General features: G+C 36.1%; 1 protein-coding gene across 1 annotated transcript in view; it reads right to left on the bottom strand.

Moving 5' to 3' along the window:
* pcdh15a (protocadherin-related 15a) overlaps window positions 1-24,033 on the bottom strand; it is a gene marked incomplete at both ends in the record, with an annotated part of 242,137 nt that overhangs the window by 17,382 nt on the left and 200,722 nt on the right. Inside the window, 4 exons of the mRNA XM_081351594.1 lie at window positions 4,431-5,380; window positions 8,302-8,340; window positions 10,387-10,500; window positions 13,810-14,028. Coding sequence (XP_081207720.1) covers window positions 4,431-5,380; window positions 8,302-8,340; window positions 10,387-10,500; window positions 13,810-14,028 — 1,322 coding nt within the window. The remainder of the gene's footprint in view (window positions 1-4,430; window positions 5,381-8,301; window positions 8,341-10,386; window positions 10,501-13,809; window positions 14,029-24,033) is intronic.

Genomic DNA, 24,033 nt, shown 5'->3' with positions numbered 1-24,033 from the left:
AGAACAAACTTGTGTTCTCGTGGAGACCATTATGCCAGGCTAGCTTTAAAGAACCATCTAGGTTCACTTGCAACCATCATGGTGTTAACGTGATAAGGTATTACTTATATTTATGCAGAAAACGTTTAATACAAGGGCTTTGTTCAAATTCCTAACTCTAAATATGAGTGATATTAATAGAGTACTTTTTTGAAGTACTCTCGTTTTTTAACTCTTTCCCTGCCATTGACGGAAATTTCCGTCATTTATGAGACAACGCTGCCCCACCACTGACGGAAATTTCCGGCTATCCATGTTTTCACTGTTATACGGTAGGGGGCGCTGTTACACATCTTCTGAAAAAGTACTAAATCTCCTGATCAAAACACACGTGAAGAAGCAGCAGAAACAAGCGATAGCATTTGTAATCATATGCATATGTAAAATAAGTGATCATCAACATTAAACAGCATATAAATCAAAACTGCCTAACGTTATTGAATGAAATGTCGACTCAGGACGAGCTATAGGATTGCAAGCTTTGGGGGTGTTGATAGATTTAATCTACTACATCTATGTTATAATCTTCTTTGACAAAAACCTAATTTTCTCAGCTTTTTGTTCAAAATGTTGCTTTTTAAATTAAACTTACCCACATTCAAGTGTTGAATCTTTTTTTTTTTTTTTTTTTTAAGCAGAGGGTCTGTTGTTTCTTTTGATATTGCATGTTCAGATATTCAAAAAACTGAATATCTGGCAGTGGCTGGCAACTTTTGTTTTAAAAAGCTGGCGCGGAAAGAGTTAATAGAGCAAGAGAGATTCATTTTATTTTGTGGTTGGAGCAGGCAATATGAAAGGAGGAAGTGAGAAAGACGTGAACACAGGAGAGAAAAGAGAGAATTAGGGTTAGTGATGTCAACGGCAGACTCATCGATTGATTAATTACATTTCTCAAGACCTCACAGTCTGCTTTCATCGTGCTGAGCAGGTCATGTGAAATATAGAGCCATTCCTCTGGACCTACAAACAAGCCCTGACACACACACACACACACACACATACTGTCCATCCATTCAGCTCGCACATAAATTTTCTGCCTCAGAGTCAAATAACATAAATAACACAACATATGTAACCGTTGATCATATTTTCTGTCCTTTGTTGTCTATTGAAGAGTTGTGGCTAGAAATTTCATTTCATTCATTTTTTAAACTTGGTGCAACAGCAAACACAATGTTTGTGTATTTCAAAGGAGCTCAGAACTGAAGATGATTCATTATTAAATCTGTGTGCATTTGCTTATGCGGTGATGACGGATTTCAAACAGATTGTTCGATATGGATGAGGGAGACCCCATCTGCAGAACAGTGCAGAGATATTGTAGGAGCAGTTGGTCTGAATGGAGAGACATTGACTGCGCGCCTGATGGGGTGAATTCAGCGGGGAACGGCAAAGTGAACGTCCCCCTGCCATGCGCCACATCAACGATTAGCTGTATTGTTTAATCTCAATGTGAGTCTTGACTGCATGAGTTTCTGAAAGGGCAAAAACATCCGCAGGGACTGAACCGAGACAGGAGAGCTTCAGGAGGTCTGGCTCTCTTAACAGCTTTTAAAAAGGGTTAGTGAAATAGAAAAGAGAGAGAGAGAGAGAGAGAGAGAGAGAGAGAGAGAGAGAAGAGAGAGAGAGAGAGAGAGAGAGAGAGAGAGAGAGAGAGAGAGAGAGAGAGAGAGAGAGAGAGAGAGAGAGAGAGAGAGAGAGAGAGAGAGAGAGAGAGAGAGAGAGAGAGAGAGAGAGAGAGAGAGAGAGAGAGAGAGAGAGACTGAATAAACAATGTTGGGGAGTAAAGCATTACAAATAACGTGAGTTATGTAATCCGATTATTTTTTTCCAAATAACTAGTAAAGCATTGCTTTTAAATTTACAATAAAATATCAGAGTTGCTTTTTCAAATAAGTAACACAAATTACTTGGTTTTCCCATTTATTGACTGACAGCTCTTTTGTCCCAATGTTGAGAGAAATATTGAATAAGTGTAGAGACGTTGTGTGCGCTGTGTAACATTATGATTATTATAATTCTAGACTAAATGTGAGCAAGCATTTACTCATCACTTGCACAAAAACAGATTCAGTATTCCTCAAAATGAATAAAAACAGTGAATTGCAAATTCAGAATATTACACAAACCTTAAATATGTAAAATAACACATTTACTTTATTTAATCTCACTTTATTAAACAATGTCTTTGTTGTTGACCTTCGATGATCCAAGTCAACATACTAATAAGCTAAAATGAACATCACATTTGTGTTTCATTGTTTTTATTTCTGAAGTAAGAGTGTTGAACTTTCTTCTCATGTCCTATTCTTCTGCAATTCAGAATGGTTTGTGAAAGGTTTGTTTGAGCTGCGCCCTCTACTGTACAGGCGTGAATTTGCATTTCCTTCAGTCTGAGGCTTATTGATTTCACTTTTGTTGTGAAAAAAAAAAAAGCAAGCAAGCAAGCCCAGCCCAGGTGAGAAAATGTACAGCAAAAGTAACGTAACATTATTTTCCATAAAAAGTAACCAAGTAATGCAATAGTTACTTCTTTAGGGAGTAACACAGTATTAACGCATTACTTTTAAAAGTAACTTTCCCAACACTGAATAAATGAGAAAGACGTATAAAGAATGATCTGTTTCTAGCCTTCCTTAATGCATATTCCTGGTTTTATTGTAAATGATTCACCAGTGCTCATTATTCCAAATAAAAATGTATTTTCCTAATCTTTAATCAAAAGGTAATAACTTGCTCTTCCTCTGAAGTGACCTTCATTTCCAATTGGCATTACTTAGACAGTGCAGACTAATGGATAATATAATTTAATTCATTCTTATTCTTTTTTCTGATCAAACTAAACTGATTAAACAAAATGTGATCTTTAATTATAAGGTCCATCCTCATCAAATTTGATTACAATCTATATCACTCCTCTCAAGGTCACATGATCATGATAACAGCTTTTCTCACTAACATCTGTCTACGAGGAAGCATTAAACATTAAATATTCATAAACAGTGATGGTCAGTTCAAATATTTGTTTGATTAATCTGATAAAAAAAGTCCATTTTTATTAAATATATTCTATTGGAAATACATTATTTCACTTGCTCTTCTTAAAAATGTGCAAATTAATGCATGCTGTACTTTTCGTGCAAAAAAACCCCAAACAATTTAAATGTTAAATATAAATCTAAAAATATGCATCGCTGCTCAAAAGTTTGGGATCAGTAAGATTTTATGATAGAAAGAAGTTTCTTATGCTCACCAAATATACAGTAATACTGTGAAATATTATTATAATTAAAAGAACATTTTTATTTTTTATTTTAACATTTTAAAATGTAATGTATTCCTGTAATGGTAAAGCTGATTTTTCAGCAGCCATTCAGTGTCACATGATCCTTCAGAAATCATTCTAATATGCTAATTTGCTGCTCAAGAAACATTTCTTATTATTACCATTGTTGAAAACAGTTGGTCTGCTTCAATTTTTTTTTTTTTTTTTGTGCATGTGGAAACATGATACATTTTTGCAAAAAAAAATTAAAAATAACATTTTTAGTAACATTATAAATGTCTTTACTGTCACTTTTGATCAATTCAGTGCATCCTTGCAAAACAAAAGTATACATTTCATTAAAAGCCCAAATTGGAAGGGTAGTGTATGTTTAATTGCACATAGCTTTACATATTATCAAAACAAAACAACTGCTTGTATGCAATTTGAAAGCAGCAGAAGAGTTTAAACCACTAAATTACAAATAAAAATGAATAGAAACTGCTTAGAGGTAGAATGTTCTGCACGAACGCACACATTTTCTCCTCTGATTATAGCAACACATAAATGTAAAACATTTGTTCTTATAAAACTATATAGTTGTTCTTACAAAAATATTTCTATTTGCTTACATGTAGGATTTCATTGTCCAAAAAATGTATATCATTTAAGAATTAAAATTGTAAATAAAAATTCTGTCACTCCCTTTATCTGTTGTGTTCTATTTGATTGACAGAAATCCACTCTATGAAGTACTCTAACATATAAAAACAGCAAAATGTAAGTTATGCACTGAGGAAAAAAACACCTTTAAATCACATTGAAACTATACTCTTACGACCTTCTTTGAGTTGAAGATTATAAAGTGCTCTCAAAATAAAGTGCCCTCGGAATAATGCATGAAAAAGTAAATGATGAAACAGTTGGAGGAGGTTTAGGAAAGAAGATATGAAAAGAGTTCCAGAGTTCATTCAGAAATGAAGGGCTGAAGTGGGCAAAGTCTCTCATTCCTCTGGGATTGGTTGGTTTGAGAGCTGAGTAGAAAAGTCAGATTCTGATTGGCTGGCGTATATTTGGTCCTGTTTAGATTCTGGTTCTTTTAGCATGACAGTCGTGGAGTCTTTACTTCCTCCTTCGCAACTGCCGTCATCTTTCACATCAAGGTTGCCGGTGGATCGGTTCGTGTTCTTGAGGATCCCTCTTAGTTTAGGTGTAGGAGTCGGAGACTGAATGGGAGTTGGGGTTGGTGGTGGGGTGAAATCCTCTTGCACAGGTGGAGGAGAAAGAAAAGAACGGGGTGGGACAGGCAGAAGGGGTGGTGAGCTGTCCGGAGAGTCTGATATGAATTCCAATGTGATTTCACAAGGCTCCACCGTCATGTAATTGGAGATACTGGAGCTGAACTTCCTCAGGACGGGTGGAGTCGGCCGCTGAGCCGTGGGTGGGGGAGGAGTCTCGCCATCATCCCCGGCGATGATAATGCAGGGTGGGATGTCTTTGCCGACAGAAATTGGACTGGACGACAGCATGATGGCGGTTAGTAGCGGGTCGTCCGGATCCAGAGATGCATAAGAGTCCCGGCTCTGTCTGGGCGTCCGCTCGGCTAAAGCTTGCTGCTCAAACTGTCTAGCCTGTTCTCTGACAGACAGCTTCGTTTCTGTGCTACGACCACTCTGATCTAGATCTGCATCAAGTTCTTCCCTGCTGTCCTTAAGCCCCGCCTTCAGCTCTTGCTCCTCCCATTCAGAGGGGTCCCAGAGACCCTTCCGGCGCAGAGCATCATAAAGCCCTTGCCTTCGAAAACGGGACGGCAAGGACCAAGAAGTTATCTGGCTGCAGGGGCTTGTTGGAGACGGAGCATCACTGTCCAGAAATCCAGCAAACCTGTACACCTCCGAGTTGGGCTCGAGAGGCCGCTCATCTGAGAAAAAGGTGACTGTGGTCTCTGACTTGGGCAGCTTGTTGAGCAACTTTCCATTTCCGGCACACTGTTTGTAGACTGCGATTGCACGAGAGGCAAAGGTTCTTATGAGACTCTGTCGATCCACCTCCTCGATTACAGACTTTCGGCGCCTTCTGCGGGCCACGAGAGAAAATGAAAGGAGAGGAGAGAAGATTGAAATGTGTGGAAAGAGACGGGAAGGAATTGAGGGAAGAGAATAGCCATGGGAGGATAGGACTCTAATGACCCACTATATAAAAATCCTTTTTTTATAAAAATTTGCTCACGATATTACATTGAGCTTTGAATAAGCTGAATCAAATACTCTTATTTTATGGCTTTTGAGAGAAATAGTCTTACTAAAACTTCAGGAGACATTACGCTGTGTTTCGATTCGTAAAGCCAGAATTCTCTACTCTGAAAAGTGAAATGATGATTAAACCCATTTACAAACTTTTGTAGGAAAAGATGTTTAAAACAGAGTTGCAATGATCTTTTTGCTGATAATCATAGGGTACAATGGGGCTAAAGACATTTTCTTCTAAACCATATCCGCGGTTCACTATGCACCTGGAAATTTAGCTGATCCTGATCCTCTGTGCTAAGTTGATCTAATATTTAATGTACTTGATAAGTAATACTAACACTTTCTCTTCTATATATATATAAAAGAAATGCATGTACTAGATTAAACTGAGAAGGGTCATAGCACTTGCATATTGTTGTCCTACTGTTAGTTTAATTGCTTCTATTGTTCTCATTTGTATAAAAGCTTTGGATAAAAGCGTCTGCTAAATAAATTTATGTAAAATGTTAATATGAATGTAATGTTTTTTAAAATGCTATAGATTCATAAGAATATTTTAAAATACAAAATATATTTTGAGACAAAGGTATTGGTAATGATTTCAGTTTCCTTCAAAGTAATTAAATCAACAGTTTTTCAATAGCTGAATAATATCTAAAAGTATAGTATTTTGCGGGAAAACTTGTTGAGGGAAAAGTACAGTAATTGACCAGATCTGAAATAGCTGGCTGACATTCATTTACACGGCATGGTTTGGTTCAAATGGTCATTGTTATTTATTTAGTTGGGACGATCACCATATGAAGACCTCCGATGCAAAAGCCTCTAAAAGCCACCTCTGTCAAAAATGAGATAATAATATTGAGTGAATGCTCTCCGCACATCAAATACTTTCACTTCAAACTCACTAAATCCCAGCCTTAACCCATTCAGAAATGCCAGTACTTGGGTAGAAACCTATACATAGGAGCCTCATAAAAACGTTAATATTAAACAAAAACTTTAGACGGACTTAAAGGCTTTTGCATCTGAAGTCTTCATATTTATAATAAAACGATCACATGTTATTCATAATAAAAAATCCCATTTTATTATGGGATCTTTCTCAAAAAGAGTATGCCGCTTTCAGAATATATATATTTTTTTAAATAAAATGTGGTTACACTTTATTTCAATGGTCCACTAGATATTATACTAACTATAAGTCACTTTGCAACTACTATCTTAGACCCCAACTCCAACCTAACAGTCTACTAATGCTCTAATGATAGTTAGTTCACATGTATTGCAAAGTTACTTATACTGTAGTTAGTAGAATGTCTAAACATCAAATTAAATGTAACCTAAAATGTTTCTGTTTTTTTTTTTAAATAACCTATTTTAATGAAAGTGTATTTATAAAATATTTATTGAAAGTAAATGATTTAATTTAGCAAAATAAAAATAAAATGGTACAATATTTGCTGAAGTGATTGTTTTGAACAAATATTAACTTAGATATTATGCAAAACACACTTCTATAACTTAATTTGTATCAATACTGGGGGTATTTTGCCTTGCTGGTCTTGTACAGTATATCACCTTATAAATTAATATGATTTAAAAAAAAAAATCACTACAAAATGTGCTGATCCATCAATGTTCAATAAAAAAGGACATATATTTCCCACATTTTCCTTAAGTTTTGGACATACTTCAAGCTAAATCTAAGAATGGACTGTGTGTGAACTTTCTTAAAAAACTATTCTGTTCATTCTGTAATAAAAACAGGAATGCATCGGAGAGCCACTTAATAGTAGAAATTGAAGTTGTGATTCTAATTGAGACACTGACACTATTTTTTCATGTTTAATACTCTAAATCTGCTTGCCGAATTGCAGAGCTTGAGCAAATATATCCATATCTCCATGATCAGATGTTTTCTTAACTACTGTTTTCTCACTGCTGTCATTTTGTTGTTGAAAGGAAAGTGTGCAGCACATACACACGTATTTTTAGACTTTTTTTTTTTTTATACCCCTATGTGAAAAATGAAAAAGAACTTGGCCAAGAGTATATCGGGGCCTGTAAGATGTGCCTTTAGCCCTGTTGTACTCTACCTGCAAAACAAAGGCTAGCACTGCCATGTTGTTTCTTTATACGTTGTCATCTGAGACATGGTCAGAGATAGAAATATCCTCATGCAACCTTGTATGGAACGCAAACTTAATATGATGAATTCAAGCAGGCACAGTGTGTCCAAAATCAAAATTGTGCACTACCAGCTATGAAGCGCAAAGATCCTATACCAGCACTAATAAACCACTCATAAATCTGTTCAGATGATCTTTGCTCAAACTTCAATCAAGATGATCTGTTACAACGTCGAGTCTCAAAGTGAAGGACGAGAAGTGTATTTCTTTGCTTTGTGGAGAAAACTGCGAGGAACCACTACAGCCGGAGGCGAAGGCTTTTTCTAGCTAAACTACTCAAGCTTTAATCTGCTATGCAGCTACACACATGGATCTGTGCATTTTTTTTTGACATCATTCAAAAAAAAAAAAAAATGTAAATAGTATCAAAATGTTCTTTTCAATATGCAATTTGAAATAAATCGAGGCATAAAAGATTAAATGGTAAAGAAAACTACAAGAGCAGCTACACAGGGACTAGAAACCACAAAACTGAGTCAATAGGGATTTTAAAATAGCTAGCAGATTTGTAAGAAAGAACACTGCAGGGAAATGCAGCATATTTCATGTTACTCACTGTAGTCCAAGCCTGGAGATGAAGAGAAGATGAGAATGAATGAAACATGAGAGGAAAAATAGTGATAAGAATTTAACACAGACAGGCCCTGTTCACATTTGGCATTAAAATGCATTTTCAGTGACTGAATCAGAAACTTGACCACATTAAAAGCCAGATGTAAATGCGCACAAAATCATGCTTTTTACACCAATGCAAATGTGTTTTTGTTATTCACACACAGTGTAATTATGTAATACGTAAGCATTCACACTGTGTAAGATGCAAGGAATAAATGCAATCCAGCTAATATCCAGATATTTTCTAAATATGGAATGCATGTTAATATCCCATGTAAAGGGGCCCAAGAGACACAAAAGGCAAATAGATAGGACCATTTAAGGACCATGTACTTGCACTACAAATTCTTGTTACCATAATGTGTCTAATTGTTGTTGTTGCTGCATTGTTCACAGTTTATTTATAGTTAATGAAAACTAAAACTAAACCATAAAAACATGTTTCATTACCTGAAATAAAATATCTAAAAAAAAAAACCTAAACTTATTTCATTTCAGCTAGTTACATTAGCAACATGTATCATTTTCATTTAGTTAATTATCTTGATGCACTAAAATGGCCAAAAATAAAACTATAAAAAAATAAAATTATATGGACAATAACTTATAAAAATGTAAAATTACTGCAAATTTAACTGAAATTAAAAAGAAATTAGATTTTTTTTCTCATTTAAAAAATGTCCAGATAACACTGGTTCACAGTATTTTTTGAAATGTCCATCAAGACATGTATCAGATAGAATGTCATGATACCAAAAAATATATATATTTGAAAATATTATTTATTTTGTTTATTATATAGGCCTGTGTGTGTGTGTGTGTGTGTGTGTGTGTGTGTGTGTGTGTGTGTGTGTGTGTCACAGAGAGAAAAAAATATTTTCTAAGGTTGCTGACAGGCTATGTTATTATTCATATCCAACAAAAGAACAAACTGTTTGCCCAGATAAACAAGCAAACAAATCCTGCCCTTATGTCCTGTTACTTTCTGTTGATGGTATTAAACTGCAGTTCAGCATCTATTCTAATGAATTCAATACAAAACCTCGTCTTTTCCGCTGTCTATTTGTGTTAGCAGCTGCATTTGTTTTGATTGCATTAAATCAAAAGCACTTTAAAAGCCTTTACCTGAGGGACGCAGATGCTGTGCTGTGGCTATAATCTTTTAATCTATTAACATTTCATTCCATTCCACTCACAACAGCCTTTAGCTTGGCGTTGGACTCCTGCTGCGCTAAATGTCCAGTGAGCACATCTCGAATGGTCTTAATATTAAAGCCAAAAGTGCAGCTAGTGGTTTAACTTCAATTTTTTGAAGCAACGCAGAATTATAAAACATAATTTACCACTTTATTTACTAAATATTCAGTTCCTGCAACGTCTGCTCTCATGTCAACACAATACGCATGCGTCGTGGTGCTCTCGTGAACGTGCGTTAGGGAGTAATATTTTGTAAATAAAGTGGTAAATTATGTTTTTTTGAACAAACAAAGCATATAAAATAAAAAAAATATATAAAAATAAGCTTCATAAAATTGAGATTTAACCACTGGAGTCACATGGATTACTTAAATGATGTCTTCACTACCTTTCTGGGGATTGAAAGTGGTAGTTGCGTAGACTGTCAATGGAGGGACAGAGAGTGCTCAGATTTCACTAAAAAGATCTTCATTTGTATTTCCAAAGATGAATGAAAGTCTTACAGTGTTTGAATGACATGAGGGTGAGTAATTATGACAGAATTTTCATTTCTGGGTGAACAAACCCTTCAAATGTGACTAATTATACTGTTATGGACTACTTTTATGATCTTGTTTTGGCCAAAAATATTTCTGTGGTGAACCAACAAAGAAAGTCATATAAGTTTGAAATGACAACAGAAGTGTAATTTGTTGTGCTATTCTCTAGTTTCCAACAGACACACTCACACAAAATGTGTTTCTCCTTTTCTGTAAAATCTCATAAATCATCTCTCAGCTGTCTCTTCTGAAGGTTGAAGGTATTATTTAGGATTATTTAGGTGACTTACATGCCGCCGTCTCCCAGTTCCTCGTAGAGATTGGTCGGAGCGCCACCTCCTGTTGATTTGGCAGTAGGAAGTGACATCTGGATCCGGGCAGTTTTGGCACACTCGGCCTGCCTCCTGTAAAGCACCCCCAAATAGTGAGTTTCCTTCTTTCAAAAGGCTCATCTCAGCTCTATTATTGGAAGATATGAGGTCTGGAGATCCGGCAACTCTCATTTGATCTATTCCAGCACTTTTTATTCATGCATTGCAAAATATCATGGGATATTCAGCACCTTTCACACTGAGATGAGGTGTTTTATTAGGAGGGAACTGAACCTGGCTCACTTTGTTCTCTGTGAGGTCATGAAACCAATCATTTCTGTTCATTTTCAAAGGCATTGCTATTGCGCCGGAATCAGAGAGGGCTGGAGTGAGTACGTCCTTTGCTCCTCATCTCAATTCATGCACTCTACTCATATGTTCCCTTTTTAAAGGACTGAACCGTATAACGAGGGTATAAAAGCACACAGTCTCCGGCAAATAATTAATCAAAAAGAAGAATTTGAACTTACTCTTTGAACCTGAGTGTAGAGTCCACATGCAGCAACAGGAGGGCAGGGAAAGAGGAAGAGGAAAGAAGAATTATTAGATAATCGGGCACAGGAATAATTCAACAAAATATGATGTAATATAATATTAATATAATAAACCCATGCAGTTTGGACATTGTATGGGTTAATCCGATACGATATTAATATTATATTATATAACATAATAAACCAACAACACCTACAGTGGATGTGTGGCTTTAATATAATATAATATAATATAATATAATATAATATAATATAATATAATATAATATAATATAATATAATATAATATAATATAATATAATATAATATAATATAATATAAAATAATGTATTTCAAGTCTGATGTTACTTATTGTTTTACTGCTTTGCCAGAATAATGTAATCTCTTCAAATTAGCATATTTTGAATTGATTGGCAGTCCACATTCTAATTTCGCAGGCCAGAAAATGCTCATTGATTGGCAGTCCACATTCTAATTTCGCAGGCCAGAAAATGCTCCTAGTGTTGAATCATGCAGCCCACTGAAATTGCTGTGATTGTAGCTGCAGGTGTGCATAATTCATGCTGTAAAATGTGATAAGAGTACAGGATAACCCTGGTGTATCCTGCATCTCCACAGTTGAGAAACAACACGGCTCTCAGCATTAACCTTGCACTCTATTCTCCTTCCTATCTTTGTATTTCTTCCACACACACTCTCTCGTCCTGACTATTGGCTTTCCTGGAGGCTATCAAAAACATGGCCCTCTCAATATTATTTATTTAACCACAATGCAATTACTCAGAAGATAGTGCTGTGCTGTGATATACAAGCTAACACCTGTGTCTCCCATTACGCATCTTTTGTAAACAACCAAATTAAATTACATAGAAAAGTCACTTCACATTTAATACAAGAGTCTAACAACCAAATAAACTCTTTAATATGTGTAAAAAACATCTGAATGCAGCCATGCATGCGCGTGTGTGCGAGCTTCACACGTAGATGTGTGTGCTTAGCTGTTTGTGTTCACTCTGTGATTATCCATCTGTTATGTATTTACACAATAGCTGACGACGGACTCATCGGTGTGTGCAGAAGGTCAGGACCACACTCACGCTCTCTCTCCGTCTCAGAGGAGCTGCAGTGTGTGGAGAGCAGGCCCATATGCTAGGCTTTCATGAGATGTGACGGATGGATCGAATGCCTGGGATATGTCACAAACGCTTATAATTAATCTGTTTTCACACAGAGCTGGCTGGGAGATTAGCCTGTTAGCATGGTTAATTACTGAAAAAAAGCCATTTTAATACCTGGCATCCAATACCCATCTACCTCACCTACTGTGTGTGTTTTTCCAGCCTGTCCTCAATGCTCTCTGAACCTCAGAGGTAACAAATTACAAATAGAGATGTACTGTAGAGAACTGTACATACAAGAAATATTCTCTTTTTATTCTGTCTATATATATATACATATATATATATATATATATATATATATATATATTTTTTTTTTTAACTGCTAGCTAAAGGTCTAATAGTCTCATGTAGTTAACTTTTGACTAAACAAAATTCACATTTGCAGATTCTCGAACTTCTCAAAAAGTAACTGTCGAAATAAGATGTAAAATAAGTAAAAACTGTTTGCCATTTTGTATTAGGGCTGCACAACATATAGTTTTAGCATCAATAGTCACATCGCAGGATGTGTGATGTCAAGTATAAGGATGATCTGTACGGACCAGGCACCACGGTTTGAAACGCACGTGATTCTCGGGTTAATTGCAAAGTTTAACATTAACATTACATAGATTGAAATTGTATCACTGTCAGTTTAAACATTCAAGACGCGCACACACAGAGCAGCACAGACGGCACGCCGAATTCCATTCTCTTCCGCATCTATTTGTGATTGAACGGACACGTACACTCTAAATTGTCAAAATCCCAATCTCTGTGAGTATCCTCGTAAACACAGTCACTTATGGCTTACGCGAACGTAAATAATTGAAAAAGGAAACAGATGCGTATCATTATATTAGATCCATGCTGCTGCTGTCTGTGTCATTAATGTTAATCAAACAACATAAAAACAAAGGGAAAATCACTTTTGTAGTTTTAACAAATATGAATTATATTTGTTTATGAATTATATTGTATATAGAAGTGGTACTTTACATTTGATTATTCAATTTATGTACCCAAATACTGTTAGACTTCCATTAAAAACAAACCACTGTTTATTTCATTTGTATCATTTTTCTATTGTATTTATCTATGATTGTAATTTGTTATTATTTTCTCCCCTACAAAATCACCCCAATCATTCTAGAATTATTGATTATTTCCAGCTTCAAGCTATTCAAGTCATCTGGTGATACTGTTTTCATATCACAATATATATATATATATATATATATATATATATATATATATATATATATATATATATATATATCATAGAAAAAACAAAATATTGCAATGTTTTTTTTTTTTTTTCAATATCAAGCATCCCTATTTTTTGTGTGTCATTTTTCTCATTTATGAATATAAATGATGCGGGAAAACAAATTCCAGTTACCAGAGTTTTGGATTTATTGACTGGCTAATAATACTAAAATCACTGCTACTACTACTACTACTACGTATTATTATTATTTGCACATTTTATTGCAAGTAAATTAAGAAGTAAGTAAATTCAGTTTGATGGGTTTGTTTTCCAACACACTAGAAAATAGTGTGTTGCCAACTACATGCATCAAACTGTACTCAATAAATCATTATCATTATAAGCTGAAATATGCAACTTTTAAGGCTGATTGTCATTGAGAGGACTGACATTCGAAAAGTAAGAATATTGTACTCACTGTTTGTATGTCACCATAATGATAAGAATAGCAGGGATGCAGCACAGTATGATGATTATGGCCAGCGCCAACAGCGCCCCCTCTGTGTAGCCCACCGCCTGCGCAGCCTTCTTCACACTCGCCACAATGTCAGGAGAGCGGATCTCCAGAATCCGCCCGCCCTCGCCCAGGTACGGCTGGAACTCTTTATTGATGTCCAGAATCTTCCCATCCAGGAACCTGTCAAATTCACGTTTGCACATATTCATTTAAAAAACATTTAAATTTTTTAGAGAATTCTTAAAATTGAAATCTGCTCCGAACACAAATATGTACCTGTACAGTAAGTACATCATAATCACAAAAAAAAAAAACTTACATAACAATGCATGAGCACACAAAAAAAGCACAAAGTAGCACAGGTGGGTTCAGTAATAATGCAACTGTAGTGATGCAATTGAAATACACTGTCCAACCAAAAAAAAAAAGTCGCTGTTTGGATTTAAGGCAATATCTTAAGTGTCTATGATTGGATCATTATTGCAGTGATTAGCTATTTTGTTTTGAGGATGTTATATCTTTGGCAACTTCTAACCCTTATTGATGGAGTGTGTAGCTTTTTATTTCTTAAACGACAATGTAGGAAGACACATTATGGACATATTCCAGGATGACAATGTCAAGATTCAGAGACTCAAATTGTGAAAGAATGGTTGGGAGAAAGCATGAAGAATTGTCAATACAAGATCTTGACCAAAAAATTATGCATCTATTGATGGAAATAAAAAATAAAAATGATGTTTTTCAAGAGGTGCATCAATTTTTGGTACAAGATCTTGTATTGGCAATGCAAGAGTCCAGCACTCTGTAAAGTCTACTCCAGCACATCCCAAAGACTTTCAATGAATTTAAGGTCTGGACTCAGAAAATGATTCTTCATGCTCCCTCCCAACCATTCTTTCACACTTTGAGCCAGATGAATCTTGACATTGTCATTCTGGAATATGGTCGTGATGTGTCTTCCTACATGGTTGTTTAAGAAATCAAAAGCTACATACTTCATCAAATAGGGTTAGAAGAACTGCTGCCAAACATAACCTGCTAGAAACATAAACACCCGGGCAGTGTACTGTATATTGAAAAGCTTAATTGTGACAGTACTAAAATCAAATAAAAATATGGTATGTGTAATTTCAATCTGTTCCATACACAAATATGTACCTGTATATGTACAGTAAGCCCTTTTCATGGTGATACAATACTGCACATTTCTGCTCACCCACACATTATGTTTATACTGTACTGACTAGGACAGCCTTGAGATGATTGACAGCTAGATGTTGACAACATTCAGTGTCAATGCAAAGCATCTTCAGCACAGAAGCAGGAGCCAACAATCCTGCTAATGAGGAAAGCATCCGCTCAGCAGTATTTAGCCTTTTCCAGTTCATCTTATGGGTTACTATACGCAACATGATGTGGAAATACTGTACTCATTCTCCGCTGCAAAGGTTTGACTGTCAAGTCAAGTCACCTTCATTTATATAGCGCTTTTAACAATACAGATTGTTTCAAAGCAGCTTTACAGTGATAATAGGACATTAAAGTAACAGATTTTTTGGGCTTTACAGCAGCTCTAGAATAAAGTTATTGTCCAGCTACAGTTAGTTTTGATTGATTCACTTCCATCGCAACGATCATTAGTTATTAACTTAGGGGCCGCTAACACGACACCGTTCTAACAGAAAATTCTTATTGCGATCCGGCCGCTTATTTGCACAAAACAGTGCAAACCATGAAATAGGATCCAAGTTACAAGCCTTGAAAAAATTATAATACAGAATTTTTTATCGTTTTCCGCGTAGCCACGTGAACCGGAATTATCCCCACAACATTTTATCTGTACAGAGGTAAAGGGAAGGGAAGGGAAGGGAAGGGAAGGAGGCCTTCACAGGGGAGAGACTAGCTGACACTTCAGGACTGCGTTGTCGTCACGTCCATGCGCAGGTCCTCCATCAGATCCAGATACGGCCTGGATCCGATGGACTGCGGTAAACTTCGAGATAAGCAGAGAGACTAATATTAGCGTAGTCGCCATCGTTCTTATGATGTAACAAGTACATCAGGATTTATGGGAAGTGTTCCCGGTTCTGGCTGACCTAATCTACAGTATGCAGCCTAACATTGCATTATATAAGTGTTATGTGTATGCTAGGTCAAAGAGATGTGGTTTTAGTCTAGATTTGAACTGACAGGTTGTTTCTGCTTCCCGGAAAATGGTGCTAAATAGGAAAATGATTTTCGTTTTCGCCACCAATCGATTTTGATATTCTAGGTATTGTCAACTGGCCGGAATTTTGAGATTGCAATAGACGTGAAGGACTATAATGCGTCAAGAGCTCGCTAAAGTACTGGGGAGCTAAACCATTTAATGCTTTGTAAGTAATCAGCAATATTTTAAAATGTATACGATGTTTAATAGGTTGACAGAACCGGATTAATATGGTCATACTTCCTGGTTCTGGTAAGAACTCTAGCTTCTGCATTTTGGACCAGTTGTAGTTTGTTTATTAAGCGTGCAGGGCAACCACCCATAATAGCATTCCAATAATCTAGCCTTGATGTCATGAACACATGAACAAACTGTTCCGCATTTGTCATTGAGAGCATATGATGTAATTTAGATATATTTTTAAGATGTAAAAATGCGGTTTTACAGATACTAGAGTTTTTGATCCAATAATTAGAATATCTGTTTTTTTCAGAATTAAGTTGTAGGAAATTACTAGTCATCCCGTTTTTTTTATATCAGCTATGTATTTTGTTAATTTTGTGAATTGGTAAGTTTCGTCAGGGCGTGAAGAAATAAAGAGCTGAGTATCATCAGCATAACAGTGGAAACTAATGCCATGCTTCCCAATGATATCTCCTAAGGGTAGCATGTACAGAGTGAACAGCAGCGGTCCTAGTACTGAGCCTTGTGGTACGCCATACTGAACTTTTGATCGATAAGACATCTCTTCATTTACTGCTACAAACTGATAACGGTCAGATAAGTATGAGTTAAACCATGCTAATGCAATTCCACTAATGCCAAGTTGCCAACATCACTTTCGAGTTTATTTAAAAAAATGTTGTGGTCATTGGTATCAAATGCAGCACTAAGATCGAGTAACACTAATAGAGAGATACAGCTTTGTGATATGACTGTGCTAGTATCAACCTGAGTTATTATAATTTTATATCTTGATACAGCGCTAATTATTAAAGCCACTTCAAAGCAGAGCAAGAGTGCTTTTCTCCCCAGCTGATGTAAAATCTAAAAAGTATTGCCTTTGTTGACATTTTGCTGATCAATAATGTTTAAATAGACTTGCTTGTTAAGTACTTCATAAGTATCCCTGGCAGACCAATTAGCCCGCTTGCAACAGAACACTTCAACAGAAGCACCTAGTAAATAGGACTGTTCAAACACAATCGATGATCCAGGTTTAAAGACTGATGAAAGACTGCATGTGTTTGATCTATGTGGTCAAACAGACCTGCAACGCCATGCACACATGCTTCACAACATCTGAGGAGTTTAAAGAAATGGGGATGAATAGATTTTATTTGTCAATGTGCACTAAGTAACTTAGTTGCTATTTGGAAACAGCAGCTTCATGATGTCATTATGGAGGAGTGAAAGAGGATCCCAGCAACAACCTGTGCAGCTCTGGTGAATTCCATGCTTATGAGGATTAAGGCAATGCTAGATAACAATGGTGCTCACACAAAATATTGACACTTGGGACACAGTTTTGACATGTTCACTTAGGGTGTACTCACTTTTGTTGCCAGCCATTTTGACAATAATGGCTGTATGTTGAGTTATTTTCAGAGGACAGTAAAATATTAACTGCTAAACAACTAATGCAAATATACCACAAATGTATACACCGAGGGATAGTTTCTTAATGTGGAAAGTGGATTGTATCATGTGTAAGCATGAGGTATACGTTCCATTTTTAAACATATGCAACATGTTTTGCTACCTTACAAGGAAGTTGTATGTCCCAGAGTGGTGTATATAAGCTCAATCCTTACTGTACTGACCCAGAGCAACATAAAGGCATGAGGGAGGAGAAACACTGAGAAACTATTACAGCTGGCATGATGGGGTGAGGGGATAGAGAAATGGGAAAACAGAGAAATCTGGACCTCTCATGTAGCCTTATTCTTCTATGCCTGTTTCTCTCGTATGTCTCATACATGTATACAATAATAAATAGAGATCTCTTGGAAAAGTAACTGGTGTAGCTTCCGTGATTCAACAATAATTGGGGAAAAGCATGATTTTCAAATCTACAATTTGTAATCGCCTTCTATGTTCTTCCGTTGCCATGGTTATTCATTGTTTCATTGATTTACTCACATCTGTTTATAATTTGATAATTAGTTCTCTGTGTATATAATGCCCTCAGTTTGTTTAGTTCATTGTCTGGTTTTTTTGTGCTCTAGCACACTGTTGTGTTGCCTTCACTTGTTAGGATTAGTCTACGTTGTTGGATTATTCTCTTTTGTTGCATTTAATAAAGTTATGCAGCATTTGAGATCCTCTTTTGTATACCTTGTCTTCATCCTAGGTCACTATATGACACCCATGTTATTCTAAACTTTTTTTTTTTTTTTTTTTTTTCATTAAAACACAAAAGAAGAATGCCATTCTGTTCTCCGTACAAAAAAAGAAAGAAAATTCTTTAAAATAACCATTCCTAGTCACTGTAAGAAACAACAATACAACCTGTCTTCACAGTTCAAATCCATGCGTTTGAATGAGATTCTAGAGCAGTGGTTGAGTAAACAACAATAACACTACAACAACAACCATTCATTAAATATCTCAGTTGGTTCTGAAAACATTTACACAATTTAATGGAGATGGAGATCATAATGGAGAGAAAAGAGAGACATCTCTGCATGAATCTTCTATTTTTCAGATTTTCTCCTGAGACCCTCACATGCAATCTTAAATTAGTTGAGATCAACACATTTAATTCAATTAAAAAAATATATATAATTTTTTAAAATGAGCTCAAACAGTTCTCATCAAATTCTTGCTAATTATTTCTGTCAACGGTTGTTTCATTTGTGTCTTTATTTCTCTAAAGTAATGTTACCAGTAACTTCTGAGCATGACATTATCATCTGGGCAGCTGTTCTGCTTTGGTAGAGATACAAACACAAGCAGAACACATCTCACGGTGAACAAAATAAAATGTGTATAAGGGTAAGATGTGTGACTAGAAAGGCAGAATAAGGCAGGTGGTCTGTGAACTCCTGTGCTTGTGAATATGAATGAGATGTGTGTGTTGGCTCAGTAAACACATATTTGAACAGAATCCTGATGACTTCTGTTGGATCCCAGTGACAGACGCGTCTCCCTGCTAAATCATGGGGCACGGCAGAGTTCAAATGAGTGTATTGCTGTGTGTGTGTCTGGATGTCAGGGGCTTTTTCCTCTTGGCTGAAAAGGATAAGTGCCTCCTGTAGAATAGCTGTTTACAAAACACAATTCATTTCCTTTTTCTCCTTCACTTTTTGCATTTTTTGCCACATTTTTTTAGAGATATGTCATGATATCCAAATCTATATATACTATAATATATATAAAACTGGATTCATTTTTCAATGGTCATTTTGTGTTCTGTTCTGAGAGAAAACGTCCTGAGGGGAAACATATTTGTTTTGTTTTGTATTACATTGCATTCCTATCAAATTATTACTGTACAAGTAGGAAAACGTCTGTAGTCTCAAATTTGACCTTTTTTTCGTTTACATGTACGTCGCAGCTAACGTCTGCTTAGCCGATCGACGCACCGGTGCCAACATGGAAGATTCACCTCCCGCAAAATGAATGTGCGACCAGGGCTGAAACATGACGTGACATCGCTAAAAGTTGCCACGTGCACCACTAACTGTAATAGGAGCGCTGTTGATTTAGTGCGCTAGCTGAATGTCTGACAGATGAGATGACACAGGGTAAAACTTTTTTTAATGTAATATGAATATACTGTCATTTAATGAACTGGAATAGCCTACTGATACCAGTTTTCTTCCCACCGATTCCCATTCGCTGCTTTTGCTGCACCTATCACATCCTAAAACATTTACCAAATGCTTTTTGAGTATTTTATGATTGTAAAAGGCTGACTTGCCATTGAATTAAAAAATACTATAGCCTTTATGAACTGTGCTTGGCCTATATATATAACCTTCAACAGGTCGACTGACCTAACCCAGAAAATAACCCAGCAAATGGGTTAATGTATAAACCTAACAAGCTGGATTTAAATAATCCACCATGTGTTCTGTCCAATATTTACCCAGCGCTGGGTTGCCAAATAGAAATGGTGGTTTTTAACCCAGCATTTTTTTGAGAGTGATTCTTTTCAAAGACTTTTATACAGCAAAGATTCATTAAATTGACCAAAAGTGACAGTAAAGACTTTTATGATGTTACAAAAGATTTCTATTTCAATTAAATAGAAATCCTGAAAAAAAGGGTGTCATGGCTTCCACAAAACTATTAAACCACTGTTTTCAACATTGATAATAAAGATAAATGTTTCTTGAGCAGCAGATCAGGATATTAGAATGATTTCTGAAGGATCATGTGACACTGAAAACTGAAGTAATGATGATGAAAATTCTGCTTTGTCCCCACAGGAATAAATTACTTTTAAAATATATTAAAATTGAAAACAGTTCTTTTAAACAATATTAGTTTTTACTGTATTTTTGATCAAATGAATGCAGTCTCAGGAAGCATAAAAGACATATATAAAAAATATATAAAAAATGTTACTGACCCTAAACGTTTGAATGGTATTATCTAATTAATAATAGTAACATCTGGATATAATCACAATGATCAATTGGGCTCAAGGCCTCAGCAAAGCTTTTACCCTTTTTGACTTTAAATCAAATTTAAATCACAGACCTGGCACTGACAGGCTTGATTTTACACCTAAATGGGTGCTAAAATCTTGATGTCCTCCCCACCACACAAAAAACACTAAACAGATCAGCTTGAATCTCCCTATCCAACATCAAAACATTCCGATGAGGAAAAGATTGACCCCCATCACTAGGTACCAAAAGCATGTGTGGCCCAGCGAATCCCGCACACTTAGACATAACACACACAAAAAGACATTCTGTACACTCAATCCAAAATCAAGCTGTTCACAAATGTATATGTATGTGTGTCCTATGTTACATTAGCCTAGCACTCTTTAGTTGTGTTAGTGAAACTCTAAAGGCTTCTATCCAGATGTGAGGATGTATCACTCCTTTAATGTCTTCCAATCCTATCTTGCTTGGTATCAAAATAATCATCTTTGTCTGAATCTCCATATTCTACAGACGCATCCAGAACTCTTGTTCAGCCACAAAAACAAAGCAAGCAACTATTTTTATCAATCTTTAGATGCGTTCTTAAAGGGTACACTGTAAAAAATTTGCTGTAGTTTTGCAGCTGTTTGCCAGTAACGTACTGTAGATTTAAATTTATGTTATTTACTGGCAACAGTTTGTTCAAAGTTAAATGAACATTAAACATTAACAAGTCTTTGTCTTTAAAGAATAAAATTATAAAATAACAATCTAATGCAAAGCATTCTGGGAACCAGAAATCTTCATCAACCTTTTTCTGTTTTTTTCCTTCAGATTTTGGTTCCCAGAATGCTTTGCATGAGGACGTTATTTTAGTTTTATTCTGTAAAGATAAAGACTTGTTAATGTTTAATGTTCATTTAATTTTGAACAAATTGTTGCCAGTAAATAACATCAATTTAAATCTACAGTAAGTTACTGGCAAGTAGCTGCCAGTAATACTGTAATTTCTACAGATTTTTCTAACAGTGTATGTCTAATGTTATTTAATGCATTCTGACTGATTTGCAATGTGAAAGAGTTTTAAAGAGATTCTCCTGCAAAACAAGTTGGACGTATGACGGAGTATTTCTGTGACAAATACACTCATTCAGGATTTGTATAAGTTTCGGAAAGTTTTTTTCGAGTATGGCCCTGTATGACGTCATAAAGGGCCGAATTCCTTGTATAGGCACTTCTCCTGGAAGAGTGTGCACACACACATCAACCAGAGTAAGAGTGAGAGCAAGAGCAACGCCCATCAACCTGCTTCGTTCGGGTAATGGAAGCCGTCGGCAGCGCTGCCCGGCACGCCTCCAGGATGTTTTCAGAAAGACACGGCACAGTGTATCTGTCTTTTATAAATCTGATAAAACTAAAGACTCTTCGGAGATATGAAGGATGCAATACTACTCTGTACTCAAGGTTTACATGAGATTGGCAGAAACTGCATGTGTTATTATGTGCCCTTTAAGCTTTGCCCCTTTTAAGAAGGTGAACTGATTCTCTGATGGGTTTCAAAGGTTGTAGTTAGGGGATAGTTCACCCAAAAATGAAAATTCTGTCATCATTTACTCACCCTCAAGTTGTTGGTAACGAAACAGTTGATGGACACATACAGGTTTGAAACAACTTGAGGGTGAGTAAATGATGACAGAATTTTCATTTTTGGTTGAACTATCCCTTTAACTTTGTAAGTCTTGCCATTCTTTGCACTTCTCTCTCTCTCTGTATTTCCCTTTTTGGTTGATTTAAATATTTATAATTAATCCGGTTTCCCCCACAGTCCAAAGATATGCAGGTTAGGTGGACTGGACATGCCAAATTGTCGTAGAAGTGAGTGTGAGTGTGATTGTGTCAGGAAGGGCATTCGGCATACAACCTGTGCCAAATCAAATGTGTGTGTGAAGCGGACCCTGCGGGAATAATGCAAGGAAAATGGATGGGTGGATGGATTATGCGTTATTATTAATTATATATATATATTAGGGCTGTCAAAGTTAGCGCGTTAATAACGCGTTAACGCAAAATCATATTAACGGCACTAATTTTTTTAACGCGCGATTAACGCAGCGCGTCTTTTCTGTTTGACCCGTGGCCCAACCCCTAGTTGGAGAAATGGAGATACACAGTGTTGCTAACTTAGCGACATTGCAGACCCCTTTAGCGATTTTTTTTCCCTTCAACAAAGCGCCCAAACCTTATTTAGTTTCTGAGAATCTCCCGGTACCGCCGGTACTGCTCTCCCAGCACGCGCGCGCTCTCTCTCTCTCTCTCTCTCTCTCTCTCTCTCTCTGCGTCTCGCGCTGAGGAGCAGCTCTTTAATTCACAGATATTATGTTGCTTCTCTAATTTTACAAGTATAGCCGAAATCAGAGCACAGATATTGTCTTTATCTTATGTGTATTTGATTTCACCAGACGACGGCTCGATTATCAGAATTTTTGTGCAGATTAACTTAACATCTTAGAAGGAAGAGCTGGTTATGTCTTAATGGGTCGCGTTTCAGTCACCTTTTCAAATCCATTCCGTTGACAACAGAAACAGTAAAATATACCAATGAAAACATTTTTATTGAGAATTTTGCTTCATCAAAATGGGCACAGAGAGAGACAAACTACAATGTAATAATAAATAATTAATGTAGCCTTTAGCATTTTTAGAAGAGCTGCCCCTGTCATGCAAAAATCTAAACACGTTTGTGTTAGTAAATTGCTCAGTGCAAAGAAAGAGAAGTAATGGTAACCTGGCATTTTTTTGTTCTTTCTACATGTCTAATAGACATGAACAAGTTCTTTGAAAAACATCTATGACCTTTGAAACATGTCTCCTCCTTATGCTCTATATTGACTATGGTTTCAATAATAAACATACATTTGCATAAAGCATCTATTTATCCATGCCCACGTTGATTAGAGTATTACAAACTTGAAAAGTATTAATTTAAGGAACATTTAGAACAAATAAAAAAACGTGCGATTAAATGCGATTAATCGCGAGTTAACTCATGACAATCATGCGATTAATCGCGATTAAAAATTTTAATCGATTGACAGCCCTAATATATATATATATCCCTTTTGAAATAATTTGCTACAAATATTATTTTTTAAAACCTTATGAAAACACCTCCTAGAAACCGTGTCCAATGAGGAGAAATTGCCTTATTACACAGGGCTTAAGACCGATTAGTTGACTAGCTGTTTATGTCCACCCGGGATACCTTCAAAAATAACAAACTAACAAAACAAACTAACAAAACAAACAGTGTGCCGTTGGAAGGATTGACTAGCAACCCAGCTGGAACACTCTACCTAACCGGAGACTTCT

The sequence above is a fragment of the Scardinius erythrophthalmus genome, assembly GCF_964197995.2.
Source record: "Scardinius erythrophthalmus genome assembly, chromosome: 21".
NCBI classification, from domain to species: Eukaryota; Metazoa; Chordata; class Actinopteri; order Cypriniformes; family Leuciscidae; genus Scardinius; species Scardinius erythrophthalmus.
The sequence above is the reverse complement of the archived record's forward strand: the minus strand, read 5'-3'. Positions and strand labels throughout refer to the sequence as shown.